Raw genomic sequence first — 24,145 nt, 5'->3', positions numbered from 1 at the left:
GTCTCATGTCCACCATTGAATACTTAGGATTACAGTTAATGATATTTAATTAAGGGGTCTTTGGTCCTATATTTTAGCAGAACTACAGCTACTGGTGGGACAGTCTGTTTGACTTTGAGCTCAGATAGAAAGAACAATTATGTTTCCCATCTCTGGCCTGAAACTTAAAATATTGCAGCGCTGCCCATTTTACACCTGGTCTGGTGGTTAAAAAGATGGCCACCCAGAGCATTGCTTAGGACTCCTTTCTGTCTTTTTCTACGGCAAAATCACTAAGAAATTATTTTGTCTTTGCAAAAGTGCACTCTGCCATCAGATGTGATTGATCATAAGCTACAAGGTGGCAATGATTAAACAAAAACTGTGATTGTCACTCCTATATTTATACATGTTATGGTTATTTCTGAACTCAATGTGTAATCATCCTATAGTTAGTCTGAGATAACTACTAGAATGTGTGTGTGCTAAAATGTCCTTTTTTTCCCCATCAGTTGTAGTTTTTGATTCCCTGAATGTGAGCACAAATGTACATAAATATGCACTGCAGCAAAGCATAATGTGTTAATTGTACACTATATCCAGGTTAAGGTACCAAGCCCTCTCTCCAGCCATCTCTGGTAGTAGGTGTAGCAGCTTTTCTTGGTCCAATGCAATTCTGCTATTTCTGCTAATATAACAATACAGTACTGGTTGTCAGGGTAAAGCTGGAGCCACAACAAATATTTGCACGTCTGCATCATATTCTGTACCAGCATTGGACCTTTACCATGATATATTTAACATGCTATTTTTGGGGGGCAATGGTTCTATAGAGAGGCACTTGGTTGTGTAGGCCTTTTAAAAAAAAAAAAAAAATACTTGAATACTTGGTATGTATAAATGCATGCATTTTAAATGGAATAGTGAGGGGCATAAGTACTAAAGGGGAAAAAAGACTGAAAATACAATTAATTGTAAACTGAAAGGCTACCAACTTCTGCTGTGTTCTTGAATTACACCTGGTCTGCAGTGAGCACAGAATAGGCATGAATCCTTGAACTTGATCAGGCCGTCTATGCCTTTATATGCATTTATCATCCAAGCAGTGTTTATTCTAAGCCCCCTATTTACCTGCATTGGAATGTTCCCCACACCTGTGGCGCACATCAAGAATAGAACTGAAGATGGAGCATGCACTGGAGAAATGGAACATCCACGTGTACTCAGCCTTAAGTGTTCAGCTGCTTATTTTCATACACCAAAAATAATTAGGGATTCGAATAACTATTATCCACAAAGGCAATGGAACCGGTGTGCTGCTCTTATTTGTTAATTATCCATCGTTGTCAGTATTTTCCCTATGTGTGGAAGCTCAGTCTTGCTGTATAAACAATATCTAATAGATCCCCTGAGCTGTGAGTGTGCAGTAAGAAGCCCATTAGGCAAGTAATGCGTGCCTTGTTTCCTCTGATGCAAGCACATTATCTCAGCCCTTCTTTAAGGCCTCTAGGGAGATGTCAACCTTCCTGTAATTTTTATTCTCATGCATTATGGTTTAAAAAAAGTCTCTTTCCCATGTCCTATATCTATTCCTATGCAGTCGATTTGTGTGTGGACATACTTGTATTACTAATGTAGTGGAAAGCAAAAATAAAATGAACTCTGACAGCCTGTGGCCTGGTGCATTAAGTGGTGCACTGGCAGCACAGAAATAAGAAATCACTCTCCATTAATATCAAAAATAGCCCGTTGTCCTCTGCTGTAAATGATCGATAGCGCTCAGCCGCATACTGCAGGTTGGAGTTCAGCCATTTCTGTTCCAAGCCCAGAAAATACAATGTTAAAAAGATGTTTGTACGTAATTGGCCAAAACAGAGGCCAGAACTATAGCAGAAAACACTTTTTATTTCCTCTTACTTGCGGTTGCAATTGGGGGTAGAGGAGGAGTGCCTGACTCAAACTAGGGAGCGTCGTTGGTCGTTGGAACCCGCAAGAGCCACGTCCCACTTTGTTTTTTCCCGGTGTCCCCACAGCCTAGTCCGACCCTGGATCCTTGGAGTTTTTGCCAACTTCTGACCAGGCGATAGCTCCAGGGTTCCCTTTGTGCCCTGTGTCAATAGGTCTAGCACACTTGTGCCTATACAATCAAGCACAATTGCCACTCACAAGGCGAATACTGGGAATGACAAAAGGGGGGCTTCAATTGTGGCCAGTAAGCAATGAAAAAATTAGCAGTTGCAAACATTTTGCAAAATGAGCCTCAATAGAGGTAGGCCATAGTAGCACCACAATTATGGTGTTTCCATTTGAATTTAAACTTTGCTCAGTGTGCCTTGGTTAAAGGAACAGTTCAGTTTAAAAATAAAAACTGGTTAAATGGATAGGCTGTGCAAAATAAAAAACATTCTAATATAGTTAGTTAGCCAAAATGTAATGTATAAAGGAGTGACTGGATGTCTAACATAACAGAACAGAACACTACTTCCTGCTTTTCAGCTCTCTAACTCTGAGTTAGTCAGCGACTTGAAGGGGGGCAACATGAGACATAACTGTTCAGTGAGATTGTAATTGATCCTCAGCATTCAGCTCAGATTCAAAAGCAACAGATATGACCCAAGTGCTCCCTACCTCAAGTCTCTGATTGGTTACTGCCTTGATACATTACATTCTATATTAGAAACATTTTTTATTTTGCACGGGCAATCTATTGACTTTGTTTTTATTTTTATATTGAACAATTCGTTTATGTGAATGTGCGCTTGTGTGTGTATATATATTTGTATCTTTTAACATATATTGTCCTATATCACTTCTGTAAGTATTTTGGGGGCTACTTCAGAATGCACATGTCTGTGACCTTGTGCCCTCATATGGCCACAATTCTAACATTCTTATAATGGATAGTAGAGGGATTATTCCTTCTGGTTTTTGCAAGATCTGGAATCAACTGAACCCTCAGACCTTGACTGAAAAGGTTCCAAAAAAAAAAAAAAAAAAAAAAAGACGTTCTTGCCATATGACTTTTAGGATCTAAACAAATACAGTCTGAAAAGGCTACAGTTGGCTCGTATTTAAATATGGATTGAGTTTCGACTGGTTGTTAGACAATATAATATATTTAAGGAAAGCTGCAGCGATGTACATCCACTCTAATGGTGCGAGTCGAGATAAATGATCCATATTATGTTGTAATCTTGCAGCATATGCTTGGAAGCCTGTGCATTTCCATCTTTGTGCTGCCAGCATTAACACTGGTCGGCCATTGTTTCAGTGCTGATCAGCCATAGATGTATAGAAAGACAATATTATTTTTATCTGGAAAAAGCAGCTTTCCCCCACACAATCACATTACTCATTGACCTTTAGCTGACATTTCAGCAGTTTGTGGATGGTAAAAGAAAGGAGCAGCGTTCAGTCATCACTAAGCTATATCTGTGCTGGATAGGAGTATGTTGGACGCAATCACCCCACCACCTCTCGTCACCTTGTCATATTCTTCCAGCAGATGGACCATAGCACCTCTCACACAAAGGGCTTGTTAGATGAGCTAGACAAGGAACACTGGGTGCTTGCAATGGTCTAGCACTTGGATAGTCTTAGTACATTAATTTCCCTTTCTTTTTCTCCACCCAAACCCACAGATCAAGTTCATTGCTAATTTGGTATATATTTTCCACCCACCCAGGTGCTTTTTCATCCCACCCGGCTAAAACTATTTCTGGGTAGAACACTGGCTGATCTGGAAATTCACGATCAATTTACAAAATGATTTTTTGTTATTATTAGTTGTTGAAATGTAATGTCCTTGATCATGTCTTATTTATAGTTCTAGCAATGTCTGCCTTTTTTTCTTATTCTGATTGTTGCTTTTCTTTTAATTTCTTCAGGAAAAGCCTTTATCCAGATCTCTTCAAAGAGGTGAAGATCTTCAGTTTGATCAGGTATTTTGTGTGTCTATGTATGTATACATGCATACACGGTGTATATACGTATAGTACAAGGTCTGCCATCAGAGACTCATTTTTGCCAGGGAAGCCACTTTAACATTGTCAAATGTAGATCTAACTTGTGTCACTATAATGTCAATGTGAAATCCCTATACTACTTTATAGTCTGGCTATCCCTACACTTCCCCAAGACTTTGTTCTGGAACCATATACTGTATAATGTGCTTTTATATTTGCACAATTTATATTATAGAATAATTGTCCTACCATTCCAACAGTCAAATTTAAGGCCATTTAAAATTATTTAAAATCTACATTTAAACAGACATGAAGGTATATAAAGCATTTCTTGTCTGCTGCCCTTGTTGTAATTACAATGATAATAAAAATGGCAATTAAATGGTACTGCTGCTTTTGTAATCAATGAAGAATGCCTTAAACTACACAAGCAGGCTAAGAGGAGCCATTCATGAGTGTAGTGTAGATATACACAATTTTTTAGTAATTCTTCTACATATCGGAGAAAGTACTGTCAGATAAATATTGCTATTAAAGTGCCGTTACTGTTCCACCCAGCAAAACATTAACACAATAATAAGCATTATTTTTATTTGTTTATGCGAGTCCTATAATTGCTCCTTTTATGCATGGACTTATTGGACAATTCATGTGCAGCACATGGCTTTAAGTGGAAGAAGTGTCCCATAAGTGATATATACAATTTACTGTATTTACAATGCATAATATTACAATATACTTGGCCTGACAATTTAAACCGGTCAATTCAGAAGCACCCAGAGGTGCAAAACCATGTAGGAATATGGATAAAGCAGAAGGATTTGTTATTGGAAAGAGAATCAAACCTGCTTTAGTGTTTTATAATAAGACCATATTATGTGTGGGTATCTCTTACATAAAGGTGTATTAAACACCAATAAAGTCACCGCCTTTGAAGATACCAAGGTTGAAGTGGCAAGTCCGTGTTTTTTTCAGTTTGCAGTGTTGCCTAGTGATTTCTAGTGACTGATAAAATTCATATGCTATATACTTATAAACATCCCAGTTTTCCTAGTGCAGGATAAGACTACATTATTTATTCATTACTTAAAACACTTTCACTTTTTGATGTTACTGTTCCTTAAGCTACACTGCCCATGGTTATCATAAACTACACTGCCGTGGGTATCGTAAATCCTGTGATGATTTTGTAATCCGTAAAGAGATTCCGTAGTCTACCATTTTAAGTGTTAATTGCTACAGAAATCTTCTGTTTTCTGTTGCTCAGAAGCTATTGTAGGCCATAGGGGATGTGTTTGGTGTTGTCTGTCTTTATTATATATTTTTAGTACTAGTAACATTAGTAGATTAAAGGGCACATTAGACTTTTCTTCCATTTGTTCAATTTTGAGTCCACTTTTAGTATGCTGTACAGCGTGATACTGCAATTGGTTTTCACTTTTTATTATTTGAGGATTGATTTATTTAGCTTTTTATTCAGAAGCAGTATCAGCAAACTGGTTGCTCTGGTCCAAATGACCCTAGCAACCATGCATTGATTTGAATGAGAATGGACTATGAATAGAAGAGGAGCTGTATAGAAAACTTAGTAATAAAAAGTAGCAATAACAATATATATTTAGCTTTACAGAGCATTTGTCTGTAGATGAGGTCAGTGAACCCCATTTGAAAGCTGGACAGAGTCAGGAGAAGAATGCAAATAATTAAAAAAACTATAAAAAAAAAAATAATGAAGACCAATCGAAAAGTTGATTGGAATTGGCCATTCTGTAACATACTAAAAGTTAACTTAAAGGCGAACCACCCCTTTAATTGGCACAATGTTATCCTGTGTCAGAGAAATCATATAAAGTAACTATAAAGACTAACATTGGGGATGTAAAAAATACTATTAAAAAAATGAAGAAATTAAATCCAATACACAGTGTACTAGGCCTCCACCAGCAGTTTGCATTTGGAGTTGTGTAGGATAAACAAAGAATGGCTCAGCAGTTATTTTTACGCTTCTGTGGGCAGAAATGCACATAAAAAAAAAGTGGGGTGAAGGGGAAAAAATCCAACGCTCACAGCTAAATTTGTATTCAGGCTCATATTTCTTGCCTTTCATCCATTTTATTGCTGTGTAATGCTTACATAAACTGTACGCGTGTAAACTCCCCACTGAATTTCACCTCGTGGCAAGTATGAACAGTCAGCACGAAAGCAGGAATGCAAAGAACGGACTCCATTCTCTTCAGAGGGGTTCCCTTCTGTTTGGTCTGTGTGGCTGCCATCTTTCTTTTATAACAGAACCATTGAAGAACAATTGTTTTGCTCTTACAAATCTGTTCTGTAAACCTGTTTATATATAGGCCTTTTGTTACCAAGAGATCCTGTTCGTGCCATTTCCCCCAGGCTAGATTTATTATGTGTTTACATTGGGAACTAGCCTTCTTAGATCTGTACAAACATTTAAATACCATTTCATTCACCACTGAATAATTCTTAATACATTGACTTTATTTTTAATACTTAATGGGCCACTATGAAGTTTTACATTTTCTTACAGAATTTGACTTCCTAAATGGTAATATCTATGCTTATATAAGTTTGCATCATCTTTGCATTTGCATTATCTTTCTGTACATATTATGAGCAAACCTTTGGGGTGTGTTGCTTTGTATATACTTTTCCATTAGTAGCTATTTTCTTCTAGCCAGACCTCTTTGATTTTTGCCCCATCCCCGCTGACTTCTTGCTAAGAGCAGTGGCACATGGGAAGATTTGTCGCCCGTGATTTTTTAGACGAGCCTGCAGACGATGGATCTCCTGAAAATGCCTCCTCCATTGCTGTTAATTTAAATTGCTGGTGGTATGATTCGTTAAACGATCGCTAAGTCGACAGAAGATGCCTCCAGATGAAACATTGGGTGATTAAGCGATCAGTTGGGCATACCGCCAGCAATGAAGAGATTTGTTGCCCACAGTCGCATCTAAAAAACATAGGTTGACAAATCTTCCCATATGCCACTGCCCTAAGATGGCTCATGACATGTTGATCCACAGATATATGTATTTAGAGCTATAGGATGAGATAAGGAAGATGGTGACCTAAAGTTATATTTGCCCCCCCTCCATTCAGAATTCTTACTGAGCAGATGTGCCACCCGAAGAGGCGACTGTCCAAGGGATGACATATAGTTGTGCCAAAATAATTAGCATTTTTTAAACTAGGAAAACCCAACCGGCACTGGAAGTTGTGTTGCTGCTTTTTATTCATTGCGTACAAATTTATAAATGTCTTTGATAACCTACCCCACATTTACTTTAATTGCTAAATATGTGTGGCATGGGGTATTGTGCATTTTATCCTTGTGAATTTACTGTTTGAGATTGTAACAAAGGTGTTTTTCATTATAGCTGATAAGCTCTATGAGCTCCGTAGCAGAGCACTGTCTCCCCTCCTTACTCCGCACCTTGTTTGACTGGTATAAGCGCCAAAATGGAACAGGAGATGAATCTTATGAGTACAGGCCCCGTTCCAGCACAAAGTCAAAAGGGTAAGTAATACAAATAAGTTGGGTGATCTTTGACTCTAACTCAACCAATAAGCAATCATACAAGATGATGGGCCTGTTGCGGAACCATACTTTCTCCACATCAGGTGATACCTTCTGGCACATCCTGCTAAACCAAAATCTTTGATTTAAGTAAGCTAAATGTTTAGGTAGAACTGGTCTGGCAAATACCATGCTGTGCTTTATTTCTCTTGCCCCTCAATTAGCTGCAGTCTAACTGACACTGCTATTCCCTTTGTTTTCTAGGGATGAGCAGCAACGAGAGAGGGATTACTTACTTGAAAGGAGAGACCTGGCTGTAGACTTTATTTTTTGTTTAGTTTTAGTAGAAGTCCTAAAACAGGTAAGCTCCTCTCTCTTTTTTTTTTGTTTTTTTATATATATAGTTTCAAGGTGGGGAAGTCAACTTCAGTGCCCCACTAGGATGTTTTCACTATAACTCCTTGAATACCTAGAACATGTACCTGGGGATGTCTAGTTATATTTACAACCAGCTTCTTATATTCCTTATTCATATTTCTCAAGGGTCCTGTTGGCCTGAAAAGTCATGGTCATAATATTATAATAAACTGAAAAAAAGAGGGTTGGGTCCTAGTGACCGAAAACCAAGTATAAGTCAGGCGTTTGTAATAAAGGGAATATGGTAGAAAATTATTTGAATATGTACCACCATCTGCATAAGTATACAGTTTCTGGTTTTCTGGGGTGGTGTAAGATCCGGAAAATGCATTATATATTAGTGATACCAGAAACTGGTGTAAAATGAGGGAAAACTGAAAAGCAGGAGTTCCACTATATTTCCATGTGTAGCATGGGGCATGAAAGACCAGGAAGACCATTACAAGGTCCACATGAGCTCCAAGGGGCAAATTCACTAAGCCACACTTCGCCAGGCGTATTTTCGTCAGCGCTACGCAAATTCACTAAAATCCGAAGTTGCGCTCAGGGGAAGCGTAAGGTTGCGAAGTTGCGCTAGCGTTAATTCACCAAGCAAAGCAAAGTTACACTAGCGATGTTAATTTGCATACAGCGCCAAATTGAAGTTACAATGGAGGTATATGTAGCAGAACTACACAAGCCTGGGAAACCTTCAAAACAGCAAATAAAATTTTTATTTTGCCCTACACATGTGCCCACTGTATAGTGAAGTTGCCATCAGTTAGGAAATCTAGGGGGGAAGGAGGGTGGCCCCAAAAAAAATTTCGATCTTTTTCAGCCTATCACCCATAAAAAAAGAAAAAACGCCAGCGTTTTTTGGGACTTAGAAAAAATTTGAACTTTTTTCTACTCTATTGCTCTTCGTCTGGTCTGAGGTGGCGAAGGAAGTCTGGCGTAAAAGGTAGCGTTCAGAATAATTTGCGCGTCAGTGAATTTGCGTAGTTACGTCCGTTGCACAAATTCGCCAGGCGTAAGGGTGCGAAGTAACACTAGCGAATTTACGCCATCGTCCGTTAGTGAATCTGCGAATTAACGGAAATGCGATACGCTAGCGAATTAACGCTAACGTTAGGCGCTTCGTCGTTTAGTGAATTTGCCCCCAAGTGTCTATCACAAGCATTTTTACTTTAAAAGTGCTGGTCATTTACAAGTCTATATTTAGTGTATTGACAGAGTGTTTGGTCTGTTCTCCATGTTTACAATGTTAGCAATAGCCTGGAAAAAAGACTTTTCATGTTCATGTCATGCCTCACTGTACAGAAACTCTTGAACACTGTTACGGTTAATGTTCCTAGTTCATTTACTATTTCAGCCTTTGGTTTGTGGCTGTCTCGGTTATGACTATATAATTAAGTAGTATCAGCGGAGTTGTAAAGACACTGTGGTGCAGTAAAAAAAGAAATTGCCTTATAAAAGAAAACAATTTAAAGCAACTTTCCAATACAGATTTATTAAAAATGTTCAGTGCTTTTAAAGTATAAACCAGAGAAAGGTGCTGTGTGTGATATGGATTAAAGTAGAATTCAACCCTAAAGTTAAAAAACCCTACAGCCTAGCTGTTACCTCAGGCAAATGCCCCTAACTCTTTACTTACCCATCCGTGCAGATTCTGTCCAGAGGCCTACTTACAACGATGCCTAACGGGCGGTTGGATCGCGGGACCGCATCAACGAACAGATGCGGCCGCGATCCTATGGGATTTTTATTTCCTTCCGATCGAGATCTGGCCGACTTTCGGCCAGATCTCGATTGGGGAAGCCCGTCGGGGGCCTCATACACGAGCCAATAAGCTGCCAACTCGGTCTGTCGGCAGCTTTTATCGGCCTGTGTATGGCCACCTTTAGTGCTGCTGACCTATGTTCTTTATTTCTTGTCTCTATTTTGCTGCTTATTCCTTGGTTCAATTATAAATGGTATCCCCACATTCTAGAGAGGCTGTGGGATATGAGCGCATGTGTATCCTCTGGAAAGATTCCTTCACTTCTAATAAATTTTACAGGAATAAAGGAGTTCAAGAGACGCAATTTTTCAATGGGGTATAGATGCAGACAGTGCACTATTCCCTTATACCATGAATAAGTCTAAGAGCTCTAGATCTACAAAAATACTCCATGTGGTAAATGGGAAATATTTGATATGTTTAATTGGCGACCAGTCACAGGTTAGCTTTTACTGATGTGGGTAGCACTATGAAAGCAAGCATCTAATTGGTTGCCTTGAATTTCTGGACTATTGAGCTTATTTCTGTAGAACCCAGAATGTCTTTATATAAATGAAGAAGACAAACTTAAATCTATTTAAGGCTTTAGGTCTGGTAGGTATTTGGAAAATAGTGCAATGCTGAGTTATTTTGCTGGAAATATTGATATGTGTCTGGTATGGTTTGCTTCCACTGCAAAACAAACCATTAACAATTCAGAATTTTTATTGCAGATTCCTGTACATCCAGTTACAGATCCTCTTGTCCAAGAAGTCCTCAACTTGGCTTTTAAGCACTTTAAACACAAAGAAGGGTAAGATCTCCTGGTGTTTAGTGTGACTAGCAAACACAGAATCCCATAAACTTGCAAGGGACCAGTAATAAGCAATGGCTGCTGACTCCTGGGTTATGATGGGAATGATCTGTTATTGGGGTTATTTTATGTTACCAGATTTAGCACAGGACACCTTATGTTCATAACCGCTGTTCTGCAAAGTGTGAAATGGATTAATGTCAGCAAAACATGGAAGAAATGACTATTGCATCTCAGGCCATGTAAGCAGAACTAGTGGTTTATTTCATTTTTCTCTTGTGTGTTCCTCTGTGGTACCAGTAAATGGAACCAGGAGGGGAATGGAATTCCTGTGATAAATTATTTGTTGGAATTAATTTCCTTTAACAGCTGCATATATTACAAAAGAAAGTGGTTGAAGTTGTCTTTTTTCTAAAGTAGAGTCAGTTGGTCCTGCAAGGCTTATGTCAGTGGATCCCTTGATTTCTATTGATTATCTGCTGTGTTTTAATTGTCACGCTACATAATCTGGATATTACTAGCAGTTAGAATGCAAAAACACTATGAAATCTTAGTTTGTCATTTTAGCATCTGGCATGTAATTCCAACTAAGGGGAATATTTATTGTAGTGCAAAAATACACACACATCGCGATGCTTCGCTGTATAAAAAATGGCACATTTTGTGCGTTTTTTTTTGTGACTTCTGCCTGAAGCAATGTAAAATAATAGGGTGTTCGCATGGCATAATATTACACACATCTTGATACACTTAATCTTGTTGACCTTTTCTATCTATCTATCTATCATCTCATACCTCCCAACTGTCCCTTTTTCGGAGGGACAGTCCCTCTTTTGACAGCTCAACCCGCAGTCCCTCATTTGTACTGGAAAGTCCCTCTTTTCTATGCACTGAACAGCCAGAAAAAGAAACAAAGTTTCTCACTTAAATGGCTTTTAGCAGAGAGCCCAGAACAGCTAACAGGTGCAAATAAGATACTTTGTAACAATTTTGAGACACAAAAACACAGTTTAGATGAGGAGAAATATTTTCAAACTTTCATAACCTGCCAAATTTTGTAAAACAAACATGGTAATTAGGGGGTGTGGCCACATAAAGGGGTGTGGTCAAAAATTGCTGTGCTACGTGCGGGAAAAAATTTTTTCTCCTTTTACTTCTAAAATGTTGGGAGGTATGTCATCTATCTATCATCTATCTATCATCTATCTATCATCTATCTATCATCTATCTATCATCTATCTATCATCTATCTATCATCTATCTATCATCTATCTATCATCTATCTATCTATCTATCTATCTATCTATCTATCTATCTATCTATCTATCTATCTATCTATCTATCTATCTATCCCACACTCAATCCCCTGAAGATTGTTGGCTGCAAAACTTCCCTGATATCTATTGGGAAAGTGGCGGACCTAGAGGAGAGGGAACCTGGATAGGTGTTAATCAGGCATTGTTAGGGCAGATCAGGGCAAGGCAATGATGCCCTTTATTATTATGCAGTTGTCCTGCACCATATGCAGATTTCTTCTTAATATTAACTTCCGTTTGACCTTCCCTGCATGTTTCTTAGCTAATCAGTTTGTTCTGCCTTTCATTTTTTTGCTGAATTAGAGAAAATATTGATCATTAGACCTTCAGTAGATTTGCCATGCATTCCCTTCCTATTGATGTCTGCTTACTTTCCTCTAATTACCGCTATCTGTCTTAGTTCTCTTGTAGGGAGCAAATTGACATTATTCCATTGTTTGGAACTGTCTTCGATTGGTTAATTTGTTTGCAGGCTCTGGTTTTTAATGAGCTATTGGATTAAGGCATATTCTTTATTTCTATGCTTCTTAAATCCTGGCAAATGATTATTTGCTTGAGAAAACTGCTCTTCTCCCATTTCTCCCCTTCTGCATTTTCCCACGTTCTGTCCTTACAGCATATTTGATTTTTTTTTTCTACCAAACGGAGGTTGATGTTTAGATTTTGGAGACTAAAAATCCCACAATTGCCGGAGAGCCCAGAGTTGCTTTCCCCTGTGCTAGTCATTAGTATATACGAGATGTGAATACTAAATACCAAACATATTCCATTGGTCTACATATGGGCAGTTCATTTTATCATATTTATCAATTATGCATGCTCCATCTGTTTCTCATTCAGCTGATGATCTTGATTTTTTTTACCTTCTTGTCTTTGCAATAATAGATAAACATTTAATGTAAATATTGTTTGGAATGCCCTTCTCTTGGGGTTAGTGAATGCAGAAACATAATGTCATTATAATTGTTTGGTGATTAACATCAACTTGCTTGAAGGGCTTTCCCACACTGTAACTAAGGACTGAAATGCAGAAATATTCATCTGTATTCCCATATTAGAAAAGCTACATGTTACACCATTACATAAAATATAGTCAGCCAAGAAGATTGGCGGACATTATTGTAGCCTTCATTGCGTAGCTGATGTGGTTTGTTTATATTCTCTTTTTCTCTGTAATAATAATACATTACCTTGTAGTTCATCCCAACTAAGAATTAAACTCTTGTGGGTATAATTAATGTTTAAATTATTTTTTTAGAAGACTTAAGGTATGGTGATCCAAATTGCAGAAAGACACAGAATAACCCCAGGTCCTGAGCATTCTGGATAAAGGGTCCCACACCTGTAATGGAGACTATTTCCCCATTAACCTGGTTATGATTTATATCACTACTGTGTAACCTGTGTATGTATACATGTATGTATGTATGTATGTATGTATGTATACATACATGTGTACATATAAACTATGTATAAATATATAATATGTATGGAGAAAATGGGCTGTTGGCAATGTGTCTGTCAGCTCTTAAATGTCATTTATTGACAGTTGGTTCATCCCTTTTTTAAGGAAGAATAATTATACATATTCTGTTCCTTATTATTGAAAAATGTTCAGTGTTTGATCCTCACTAATTGAAAATGTAGTGTTCCACTAAGGGCTATAGACTTAGACAATGCTTCTATAGCCCTAAATGCTTTTATAAAGGAAATTTGGCCTTTTGAGACAAGGGCACTTTCATCGATTGTAGCAACAATTTTTACTGAACTGTCGTTTGCTTGTTTCTAGGTATTCAGGAACCAATACAGGGAATGTGCATATTATTGCAGATTTATATGCCGAAGTCATCGGTGTCCTTGCCCAGTCTAAGTAAGGCATTATTCTGTTCCTGCATTTGAATATATTTTGCTGTGTGTTTGTGGCAATGTAAATAGGCAGATATATCGCTGCCATAATTATTAGAAATGTATTTATAAAGTACCATCGTGTTTATGCATATCTTTACAGATATTATTCATCATTCACATAGCTAATATTTTATAGACATATGTTTTCCGAGCTCTGTACAATATATTGTGAAGGGGGAAAGCAGTTATTCTCACAATAAGAAGTTGGAGGACCCTGTATCTGAAATCTTTAGATTAGTGATCTATACTCTGTGCTCCTCCAGTTGGTGCTGAACAGAATGTAACAAGGTGGTTGATGTAGTTTTGCAGCAGCTGAAGAGATGTAGTTGACAGATCTGTTATTGTAGAAGAAAGGATGATCTGCGTGTGGCCTTCCAGATGTTGTTATACTACAACTTCCAACTCAATTGAATGCTTTTGTCTGTTGGGGAATGCAGAAATGTGTAGTATAACAACTTGTAGAGGACAGCACTCTGATCTAGAAGATCCTTATTGTTAAGCTTTACATTTTTAAAATATTAAGCAGTGAATCCCATATCATTTTATTTATTTATATATATATATATATATATATATATATATATATATATATATATATATATATATATATATATATATATATATATATATATATATATATATATATATATATATATATCCCTGATTTAGCCTTACGGGTGAGTAGGAAGATGTAAATGATGAGGGGCGGGTTTACTAGAGAAGAGGTGTAAAGACTATCATGACTTGGATTTCAGATTTCAGGCCGTAAGGAAGAAATTCGTAACAGAGTTAAAGGAGTTACGGCAAAAGGAACAGAGCCCCCATGTAGTACAGAGCATCATCAGCCTGATTATGGGGATGAAATTCTTTCGCGTCAAAATGTATCCCGTGGAAGATTTTGAAGCTTCGTTTCAGTTCATGCAGGTGATTTTGTGATTTGTATTCTGTAATGACAAGTTATTCTGCAAACAAATGGATGGGATAGAGGATTGATAACAAAATCTATTTAAAAGATAAGACAAACTCCCTAAAGGAAGACTAGGCCCCAAAATGAATACTTAAAGCAATACTGACATGTTCCTATAAAAGTATAATTTATCCTCTTTCCCCAGTCTTCTCCAATGTAAGAATGGCCTGTGTTTGGTTGGAGGGGTCGGCGCCTCTCCCAATGTGCCCAAATAGAAAAGATACCAAACAACAAAAGCTACTGTAGTGGGGAGAACCCCTGCACGTTTATTCGGTCACTTGCTCAGTGACCGAATAAACGTGCAGGGGTTCTCCCCGCTACACTTCCTTTTGTTGTTTGGTATCTTTTCTATTTGGGCACGTTCCTATAAAAATCATAGGAACGTCAGTATAAATTATGTGCTTCACCCGGAATATTTTCCCTCAAAGCTGCCCCCCAGTCCTGTGCACCTGCACTGACCCGACCCTCAAACACTGTTGAAAGACCTTCTGTGCTGTTTCCGTGACACTGGGCTGGAAGGATCGCTCCGTCCCCAGCCCAGTGTCACGGAAGCAACACAGAAGATCCGGTCAGCTGCGCAAAAGTGCCCAGGGCTGGGGGGCAACTCTGAGGTGGATTTGAGGCAAAATATTCCAGGTGCAGCACATACTTCATACTGACACGTTCCTATGATTTTAATAGGAACGTGTCGGTATCAATTTAAGCAACAGATAGTTTATATCAAATTAAGTGACATATTAAAGAATCTTACCAAACTGGTATATATATTTAAGTAAATTTTACCCTTTTACATCTCTTGCCTTGAATCACCATTTTGTGCTGCCTCAGAGATCACCTGACCAGAAATACTGCAGCTCTGTCTGTAACAGGAAGAAGTGTGGAAGCAAAAGGCAGAAATCTGTCTGTTAATTGGCTCATGTGACCTAACATGTATGGTTTGTTTGTGTGCACTGTGAATCGTAGGATCCCAAGGGGGCAGCCCTTATTTTAAAATGGCAATTTTAGCAAAATTTAGCAATATCCAATGGCGCGTACTACTAAAAAAAAAGTATATTATTATAAAAATGGTTTATTTACATGAAGCAGGGTTTTACATATGAACTGTTTTATGCAATATATTTTTTTATATATTGTTTGAGGCGTATCATTTCCTTTAAAATAAAGTGCAAAATATACAATTTTGTATTGTAGACTTATGCATATTAAGTAGTGTGCGCTTCATCTTTTCGGTAAAACATATATAAATATGTGTATAAATACATATCTGTCCCTAAAACATTACAATATACATCCTTACAATTTAAACTTTGGAGACTGTATGGCATTTGCTTATGGGACAGATAGCAGATTTTGTTACTTGTCCTGAAGTAGGTTAATTCATGTGCATTGCTTACCTTTGGCTAGTAAAAGAACTCATTGCAAACAATCATAGTATAGCTTTTAATAATCAGGTACAATTTAATAATAATGATAAAAAAAACCTCTTGACTGCTCTTGGAGTGGGAAGACATTTTGGTAATTGACGAATATTTCTTAGCACTTTGAACTTCAAGATCTCTGCCTTAGTACAGCTGTACTTCACTGTCATTTGTCATGTCGGATATCACTTAATGGACCCAAAATGGCTATAAGATTCCATCTGTTCATATGAATGTTTGTTTCTCTTCTATGTAATCCAAAAGGAATGTGCACAGTACTTCTTGGAAGTGAAAGACAAGGACATAAAACATGCACTTGCTGGTCTGTTTGTAGAGATTCTCATCCCTGTAGCTGCTGTAAGTATATTTTGTAGCCAGCTATAATTGTTGTAATCTTCTTTGTCGTACATATACTGCATTAAGCTTTCTGTCCGTTGATATTACAGGATATTAATAGACACCAATTTGTTTGGGCCTAACCTTTGCTTATGCTAATTTAACTGGATTGACTGTAGATCACACTGAAACTGGGGGTTGTTTTAAAAACATATGCAGTGCTATCTTTAGACCACGTTAGTCTGGTATTTGCTGCATTGGACCAGAAAAAGCTAACTCCCCCTAGGCTGCTATGGGGATACATGATGGATCAATCCATAACTAACATATGTTTCTACCCTGCTGTGTTTGTGATCGATGTTATACCTGCTGCCCTCAAGCTGCTTATTGGATGCACAGAATTTTACACCTAATGATCTAGAGGGCCATGTCTCTGGAATTCCTTCAGGGATGACCAACTTGAGGCCCTCCAGCTGCTCTACTACAGCAACAGCTAAGAGGGCTTCAGGTATGGCATCTCAAATGTAAAGCTTTCATCATCTGTTTGCACTGTATTACTAATGAGATGTCATGTTCTCTTTACCAAGGCTGTAAAAAATGAAGTCAATGTGCCATGTTTGAAAAACTTTGTGGAGATGCTCTACCAGACCACGTTTGAACTGAGCTCAAGAAAAAAACATTCCCTGGTAATAAAATCTCTCAGAGCTGTGCACCCATTCATTGGTAGCTCTTTCTCTGCATATGCATGTTTATGATTCTTAGAAGGGCTTACAAGACAGTAATGAGTAATGGGGTAATTGAGATGAATGAAAAAGATTAAAGGGATTCTGTCATAATTTTTAATATTGGTGTATAGGCAGCCATCTCAGGTCGTTTTGCATGGTCATGTGCTTTCAGAAAGAGCCAGCACTTTAGGATGGAACTGCTTTCTGTCAGGCTGTTGTTTCTCCTACTCAATGTAACTGAATGTATCTCAGTGGAACCTGGATTCTTACTATTGAGTGCTGTTCTTAGATCTACCAGGCAGCTGTTAGCTTGTGTTAGGAACCTGTTATCTGGTTACCTTCCCAGAGCACAAGTCACATGACTGGGGGCAGCTGGGAAACGGACAATATGTCTAGCCCCATGTCAGATTTTAAAATTAAATATAAAAAAAATCTGTTTGCTCTTGAAACGAATTTCAGTACAGAATTCCGCTGAAGCAGCATTAACTGATGCATTTTGAAAAAAAACATGTTTTCCCATGACAATATCCCTTTAAAGGAGAAGGAAAGGTTAAAACTAAGTAAGCCTTATCAGAAAGGTCCATCTAAATATACCAGTAAACCCTCAAAGTAATGCTGCTCTGAGTCTTCTGTCAAAAGAAACAGCACATTTCTTTCCTTCTATTGTGTACACATGGGCTTCTGTATCAGACTTCCTGCCTTCAGCTTAAACCTCATTGCCCTGGGCAAGAGCATGCTCAGTTTGCTCCTCTTCCCCCGCCCCCTCCCTTCTCTGCTGTAATCTGAGCCCAGAGCAGGGAGAGACTCAGGCAGGAAGTGATGTCACACCACATTAATACTGCAGCTCCTACCCTAAAGAAACGGAGAGTTTCTAGAGCTTTTTACTCAGGTATGGCAAAACATTCTACAGAATAAATATAGTGTTATAGCTTGCACTATTGCAGCTAATCTATTGGCAATAAAATGCCTCTGTAGCTTTCCTTCTCCTTTAAGCACCCTGCCACATCCTCTGCAGGCAATTTGCATATTTACTAGCACATCCTTTGACTTGGGAACCATGAAATCCACCATGAAGCAGCCATTATGTTGACAGTCCGGCTTAGAGGGTTATATATTACTTATTTAATCTTCAGTAGGGAGTTGCATAAGAAATACATATGTGTTCACTGGCAGCAGTTGAAAGATTTGTTTTCCCAAGAAAGGGAGATTAAATATCTTTTTATGTATATAGATATATCCATGGATGTAATGTTTCAATTTATAATAAACACAATTCTACTGGATGAACTTTAATGTGTATGAAGCCATGTAAAAGGTAAACATGCACAAATGAGCATTTTTGAGTCAAAACTTTTCATTCGCACTAGGACTGAAGGAACTTTATGACAATGGCTCATGGATCAATTTAGGGGACAGAACATCCTGCATTTGCCCCATGTGCCATTTCCTGGAAAATAACGGCTCTTTCAAATATAGAAATGGTGCCGAATTTTCATAAGAGCATTTAGATTTAAATGCTTTTAGGGCATTTTCATTTCCTGGCATTATTGGCCCTTTAAGCCATTTCCTGCCTTTAAAATAAAAAAACACATTTTAATTTAATAAAGGAGAGCGAAAGCCCAACATGGAATTAGGATAGACTGTGTTTAGCTACAGAGTTACAATAAACGGTATATGTATATATGATATAAAAGTCAATACAAGCTTGATTAGAACTTGGTTCAGTCACGTTACATGGTAGTATCACCGACACTCAAAATATGGGCTAACAAGATCCAAGATGGCGAGCTGCTTTGGACAACTTTGAAGGCTTGGATCTTGGATCTGTTATGTGGCAGCTGAGCCTCTCTGCTGGTAGAGTAAGTTCATTACATAAATTACAGTATTTCTAGTCATCATAATCATTTTTTAACTTCTGATACTCCTTAATTGCTTTCTGCACCTCAGGTCTATGAGGTTCAGTGTCGCATATCTAGTTAGTGGTGTATTTGCAAACCCTCCCAGAAATTAGGGGTGTGGGACCGTTGCACTTAAATGGGTAAGTGCTTTTGATGTGTTTCTGCCCTTGCTCTAGATGGACTGATAACTACATGAGGATTATGTGAACAATGGAGCATTCATGAGGGACATATGGGATATGGCAGTTTATATTTACAGCTCTATATATATATATAAAGTTGTGTAAAATGTTATGCTCTAGATTACCCCATACAGTACATTTACACCATTGTTTTATAACTCTGAACACCTGGTCTAACCTATTAAAATGCAAGGGGCAAGTTCAAAGTGGTATAAAAATCTGTGTAAAAAGCAGTGCAACTTAAGGGCAATTTATACTTTTTTTTACAAGGCTACACTACATTGCACACAGGCCAAAATGTATTCTACAGGCGAATTTCCATTTTTTCTAATTTGCATAAAATGCACCAATGCACAGAAACCAAACTTCTGTGTTCACAATAAGCTTGGTCCCCTACTGCCAGGAATAAAAAATTAAATAAAGAGAAACTCTGTTTTTATAGGGCGTTCTTAATTTGTGAAGCCATCCCTATTTTGTTTTTATTTTACACAGTTTGATTTTTTTTAAGTGAGAACTGTTCTGAGGGATAAAACAATGGATGTTATTGGTTGCTCTTGTAATATAGGGCTGCTTTACAGCATACCATATTTAGCATCCTTATGCAGCTACCATATTTAGCATCCCCTTTGCTATCAGGCAAAGTCATGGAAGAAACAGCTGTTGTTGCCCTTTAAACATCATTTTGCTTAGCTTGTTCTTGTTGATACATATTACTTTGTATGTAAAACTGTTGTTTTCTTGTTTTCCAGGCATTGTACCCTCTGATTACCTGCCTGTTGTGTGTCAGCCAAAAGCAATTTTTCCTAAACAACTGGCACATATTCTTACAAAACTGTTTATCCCACTTAAAGGTAAGAAACTGAACCTTTCCTAGACGTTTGTCACTCAGATACTGAAAGTAGAACCCAATACTCGAAAAATGACTCATTGTTCGGGTTTTTATTATGGAAATAATTTAAATCTCATATATTCACATTTTCTACCATATGTTTGATGATAATTAAATGTAATTTATCTTTCTGCTGTTTTGTATAAATGTCACATTTTTTTGTCTGCTAAAACCCATTACTTTACCTTGACTTGTATGTTATCTGTATAATTCAATACACTGCAGTAACAGCGGGAACTTGTCTTTAAACTTTATTCCTCTCTGAGTAATTGCTCTGTATGACAACTCATTTAATGGTATTCATCCTATAATCTCCTTGCTCAATGGGTTTCTGGGTGGCTGTACTTTCTCAGTGATTTGCTGCATGTCTGGTGATTAACAAGGTACAATCACATCCTGGTTACTGCAATTCAAAGCATCCTCATGACTTGTCTGTCCATTGCATTGCATGGCATTGTTTGTTCATTCGTGTCTTCACCCCTCTAAACATTCTTATTTATATTCACTAGGACAATAACCATTTTTCCTTTGTTTAAAGGGATACTGTCATGGGAAAAAAACATTTTTTTTTCAAAATGAATCAGTTAATAGTGCTAATCCAGCAGAATTCTGCACTGAAATCCATTTCTCAAAAGAGCAAACAGATTTTTTAATATTCAATTTTGAAATCTGACATGGGGCTAGACATACTGTCAATTTCCCAGCTGCCCCATGTCATGTGACTTGTGCACTGATAAACTTCAATCACTCTTTACTGCTGTACTGCAAGTTGGAGTGATATCACCCCCTCCCTTTTCCCCCCCAGCAGCCAAACAAAAGAACAATGGGAAGGTAACCAGATAACAGCTCCCTAACACAAGATAACAGCTGCCTGGCAGATCTAAGAACAGCACTCAATAGTAAAAACCCATGTCCCACTGAGACACATTCAGTTACATTGAGAAGGAAAAACAGCAGCCTGCCAGAAAGCATTTCTCTCCTAAAGTGCAGGCACAAGTCACATGACCAGGGGCAGCTGGGAAATTGACAAAATGTCTAGCCCCATGTCAGATTTCAAAATTGAATATAAAAAATCTGTTTGCTCTTTTGAAAAATATTCCCAGATAGACAGCACCACACATCCAGTCAAATTCCTTAAAAAGCCTTTATTGAAGAATTGGCTTTAGCAAGACAGAAATACAGCGACGTTTCAGGCCGACATCAGCCTTTCCTCAAGCTACAAAATGCATGAAGTGAACACATTTATATACCATCTCAATACAGTGCCCTCTACTGGCTACTTAATTGTTACACCAACAGCTGAACTTCCTCACGCTAATGAGCACACACAATGTTGCAAACAAATCATCAGGGTTAAAATGCTTCTTGAGCAGATCTTCCTGCTCCATCCGTGCAAATATTGAAAATTTCGCAGTGTTCTCCATGACACCACCCTGCAAAAGTAAAACCAATAAAAAACAATTTGCTATAAAACCTTATTGAAAAATATTTTGCAGTTCATACTCCCTATTCAATCCCCCAGGTGCAAGGGTGCCCAATAAGCGAATCCACATTGCCTCTTTTTTAAGAAGTAATTTCAGTCTATCCCCCCGGCGATGTAATTTGGGGACCCCGTCTACTACTTGGTATTTTAGTTGGTGAACACCATGCCCCTCCCCTATAAAATGACAAGCAACTGCTTGTTCCATTTTTTTCGTTCTAATCGCAGATTTGTGCTCACATATGCGTTCTTTGACCATGCGAGTAGTCTGCCCTACATACTGTAGTCCACATGGACACTTTATCACATATATTACAAATGAAGAAGAACATGTGAAAAAACCTTTAATCTTAATTTTGGAGCCTTTATGGGTATGGTAAATAAATTCCCCTTTCTGGCAGTTCGAACAACAATTGCATGACAGACATGGGTAAGTCCCATTTCTCACTGGTCGAAGCAATTGTTGTGTTCCTTTAGAGGTCCCTATGTCAGATCTCACTAAGGTGGATCCAACAGTTTTTGTTTTTTTATAGGCCATCATGGGTACGGACTGAAATTCTCGTATAGTAGGTATGCCATCTCTCAGCAGCCCCCAATGTTTACGAATGATTTTTGTTATATGCGTGCTTAAGGGATTGTATTGGGAGACAAATGTTAACCGCCCCCCCTCTCTAGACCGCTCTGCTACCTGAGTAGGTTCACTATCGTGCCTCTCAACTAGGGAACGTTGTTCCCTCAATAGTGTCAGGGGATACCCTCTATCCTTGAATTTAGTAGTCATTTCCTCCATTCTTCCTTGCAGGGCATCTTGGTCAGAAACGATACGTTTAACACGGGTATATTGAGATTTAGGTAAAGATCGCTTCACATGTGGTGGATGAAAAGATCCATAATGCAGTAAAGTGTTTTTGTCCGTGGGTTTCACGTAAAGATCTGACCATAATGTCCCCTCCCTTAGATGTATCATAGTGTCTAGAAAAGGAATGCACTCTGAGCTAGCATTCATGGTGAATTTAATATGGGGTGATGCCCAATTGATCTCGCCATAAAATTCAACAAGGGTCTCATGTGGCCCCGTCCATAAAGCGAAAATATCGTCTATAAAGCGTACCCATTTCCAACAGAATTTTTGAAATAATTCATTCGGGTAAACAACATGTTCCTCAAAATTGTTCATGTAAATATTCGCATAGGACGGAGCCACATTTGACCCCATGGCGGTCCCCCTTATTTGTAAAAAGAAATCATCCTGAAACAGGAAGTAATTATTGTGGAGAACCATTTGTAAACAATGGACAATAAAGTTTTTTTGTGCTCCATCCAGGGACTGATCTCTGGTCAGTTCGATGCGGACAGCCTCCACCCCCCCATCATGTGGGATGGAGGTGTAGAGGCTCTCCACATCAAAAGTGACCAGCCAAGTACCATCCGGTACTGTGCCCAAACATCCAAGTTTGCTCAGAAAATCTCCTGTGTCTTTCAAATAGGATTTATGTCGCACCACATAACCATTAATCAATCGGTCTACAAATCTGGACAAAGGTGATAGTATTGAATCAGTGCAGGACACAATAGGCCGACCTGGGGGTGACTCCAATCTCTTATGTATCTTGGGTAACACATAAAAGATTGGAGTCACAGGATTTTTATTCTGTAGAAATGTAGCTAACTGTACATCGATAATTTTTAATTCAAGTGCATCATGTACCAATTCTTGAATCTTATGTTGAATATTAAACAGCGGATCACTATCCAACCGTTGATAGGTGGTAGTGTCGGTTATTTGTCGCATAACCTCTGCGATATAGGTAGATTTGTCCATCAACACAATGGCTCCCCCCTTATCCGCTGGTTTAATAATCAAATTGTCATTTTGTTTCAATTCCTGTAAAGCTTTATATTCAACAGAATTTAAATTATAGGGAGTAAGATGGAGATCCCCCTGTCTATATTTAGTTTCCAAAGTCGCAACATCGCGGGTCACATTAGATATAAAAGTGTTAATAAAAACATTATCAACCACAGGGATGTATTGGCTACTTAATCTTAGCCCCAAGTCCTTGCTCGTGAAAGTATTAATAGAGCCACAGCCTGAATCCCCAACAGTGTCCGAGAACTGAACCCTCAATTTAATGTTCCTGAAAAGTCTGTATAGCTCCAAGTCTAATTCAAAAAAATCTGGGCGGGTAACTAAACCAAAAGATAAACCTTTAGTCAGTACCTTCTCCTGGTCTTGAGTCAGCACGATACTGGATATGTTTACCACCGTTTGGGTCTGCGGCGTGGGCGATATGCTCGCTTCTGTTTGCCTGCGGTGCTTCCTTCCACCGCGACGCCGCTTTCTGGAGTCGCGCCGATCACTTGCGACCCACCTAAAAAACAGGAAGAAGAGGTGGAAGCGGATGTAGACCGAGAGCGGTCATGATGATCCTCCCCATCAAAGCGTGTTGTACGGGATGATCTTTTAGGGGGAGACTGCACCTCCATGTTGTTTGCCCATCGGTAAACTCTCCCACTCGCGTAATCAGCGGCATCCCGCTGAAACTTGCTGCGCTTACGTGCCTCAACTTCAAC

At 38.4% G+C, this 24,145-nt stretch overlaps 1 protein-coding gene across 11 annotated transcripts in view; it reads left to right on the top strand.

The window, feature by feature from the left end:
- The window catches only part of fryl.S (FRY like transcription coactivator S homeolog), a 221,815-nt gene that overhangs the window by 121,120 nt on the left and 76,550 nt on the right, over positions 1-24,145 (top strand). For all 11 annotated transcript variants that reach the window (XM_041579467.1, XM_041579464.1, XM_041579463.1 and 8 more), the window contains 9 exons: positions 3,867-3,920; positions 7,344-7,483; positions 7,748-7,844; positions 10,373-10,452; positions 13,558-13,638; positions 14,432-14,600; positions 16,326-16,418; positions 16,985-17,083; positions 19,952-20,053. In XM_041579467.1, the coding sequence (XP_041435401.1) occupies positions 3,867-3,920; positions 7,344-7,483; positions 7,748-7,844; positions 10,373-10,452; positions 13,558-13,638; positions 14,432-14,600; positions 16,326-16,418; positions 16,985-17,083; positions 19,952-20,053 (915 nt within the window). The remainder of the gene's footprint in view (positions 1-3,866; positions 3,921-7,343; positions 7,484-7,747; positions 7,845-10,372; positions 10,453-13,557; positions 13,639-14,431; positions 14,601-16,325; positions 16,419-16,984; positions 17,084-19,951; positions 20,054-24,145) is intronic.

This window comes from Xenopus laevis, chromosome 1S (assembly GCF_017654675.1).
Source record: "Xenopus laevis strain J_2021 chromosome 1S, Xenopus_laevis_v10.1, whole genome shotgun sequence".
NCBI classification, from domain to species: domain Eukaryota; kingdom Metazoa; phylum Chordata; class Amphibia; order Anura; family Pipidae; genus Xenopus; species Xenopus laevis.
Note: the sequence above shows the minus strand (reverse complement) of the source record. Positions and strands in the feature narration are given on the sequence as shown.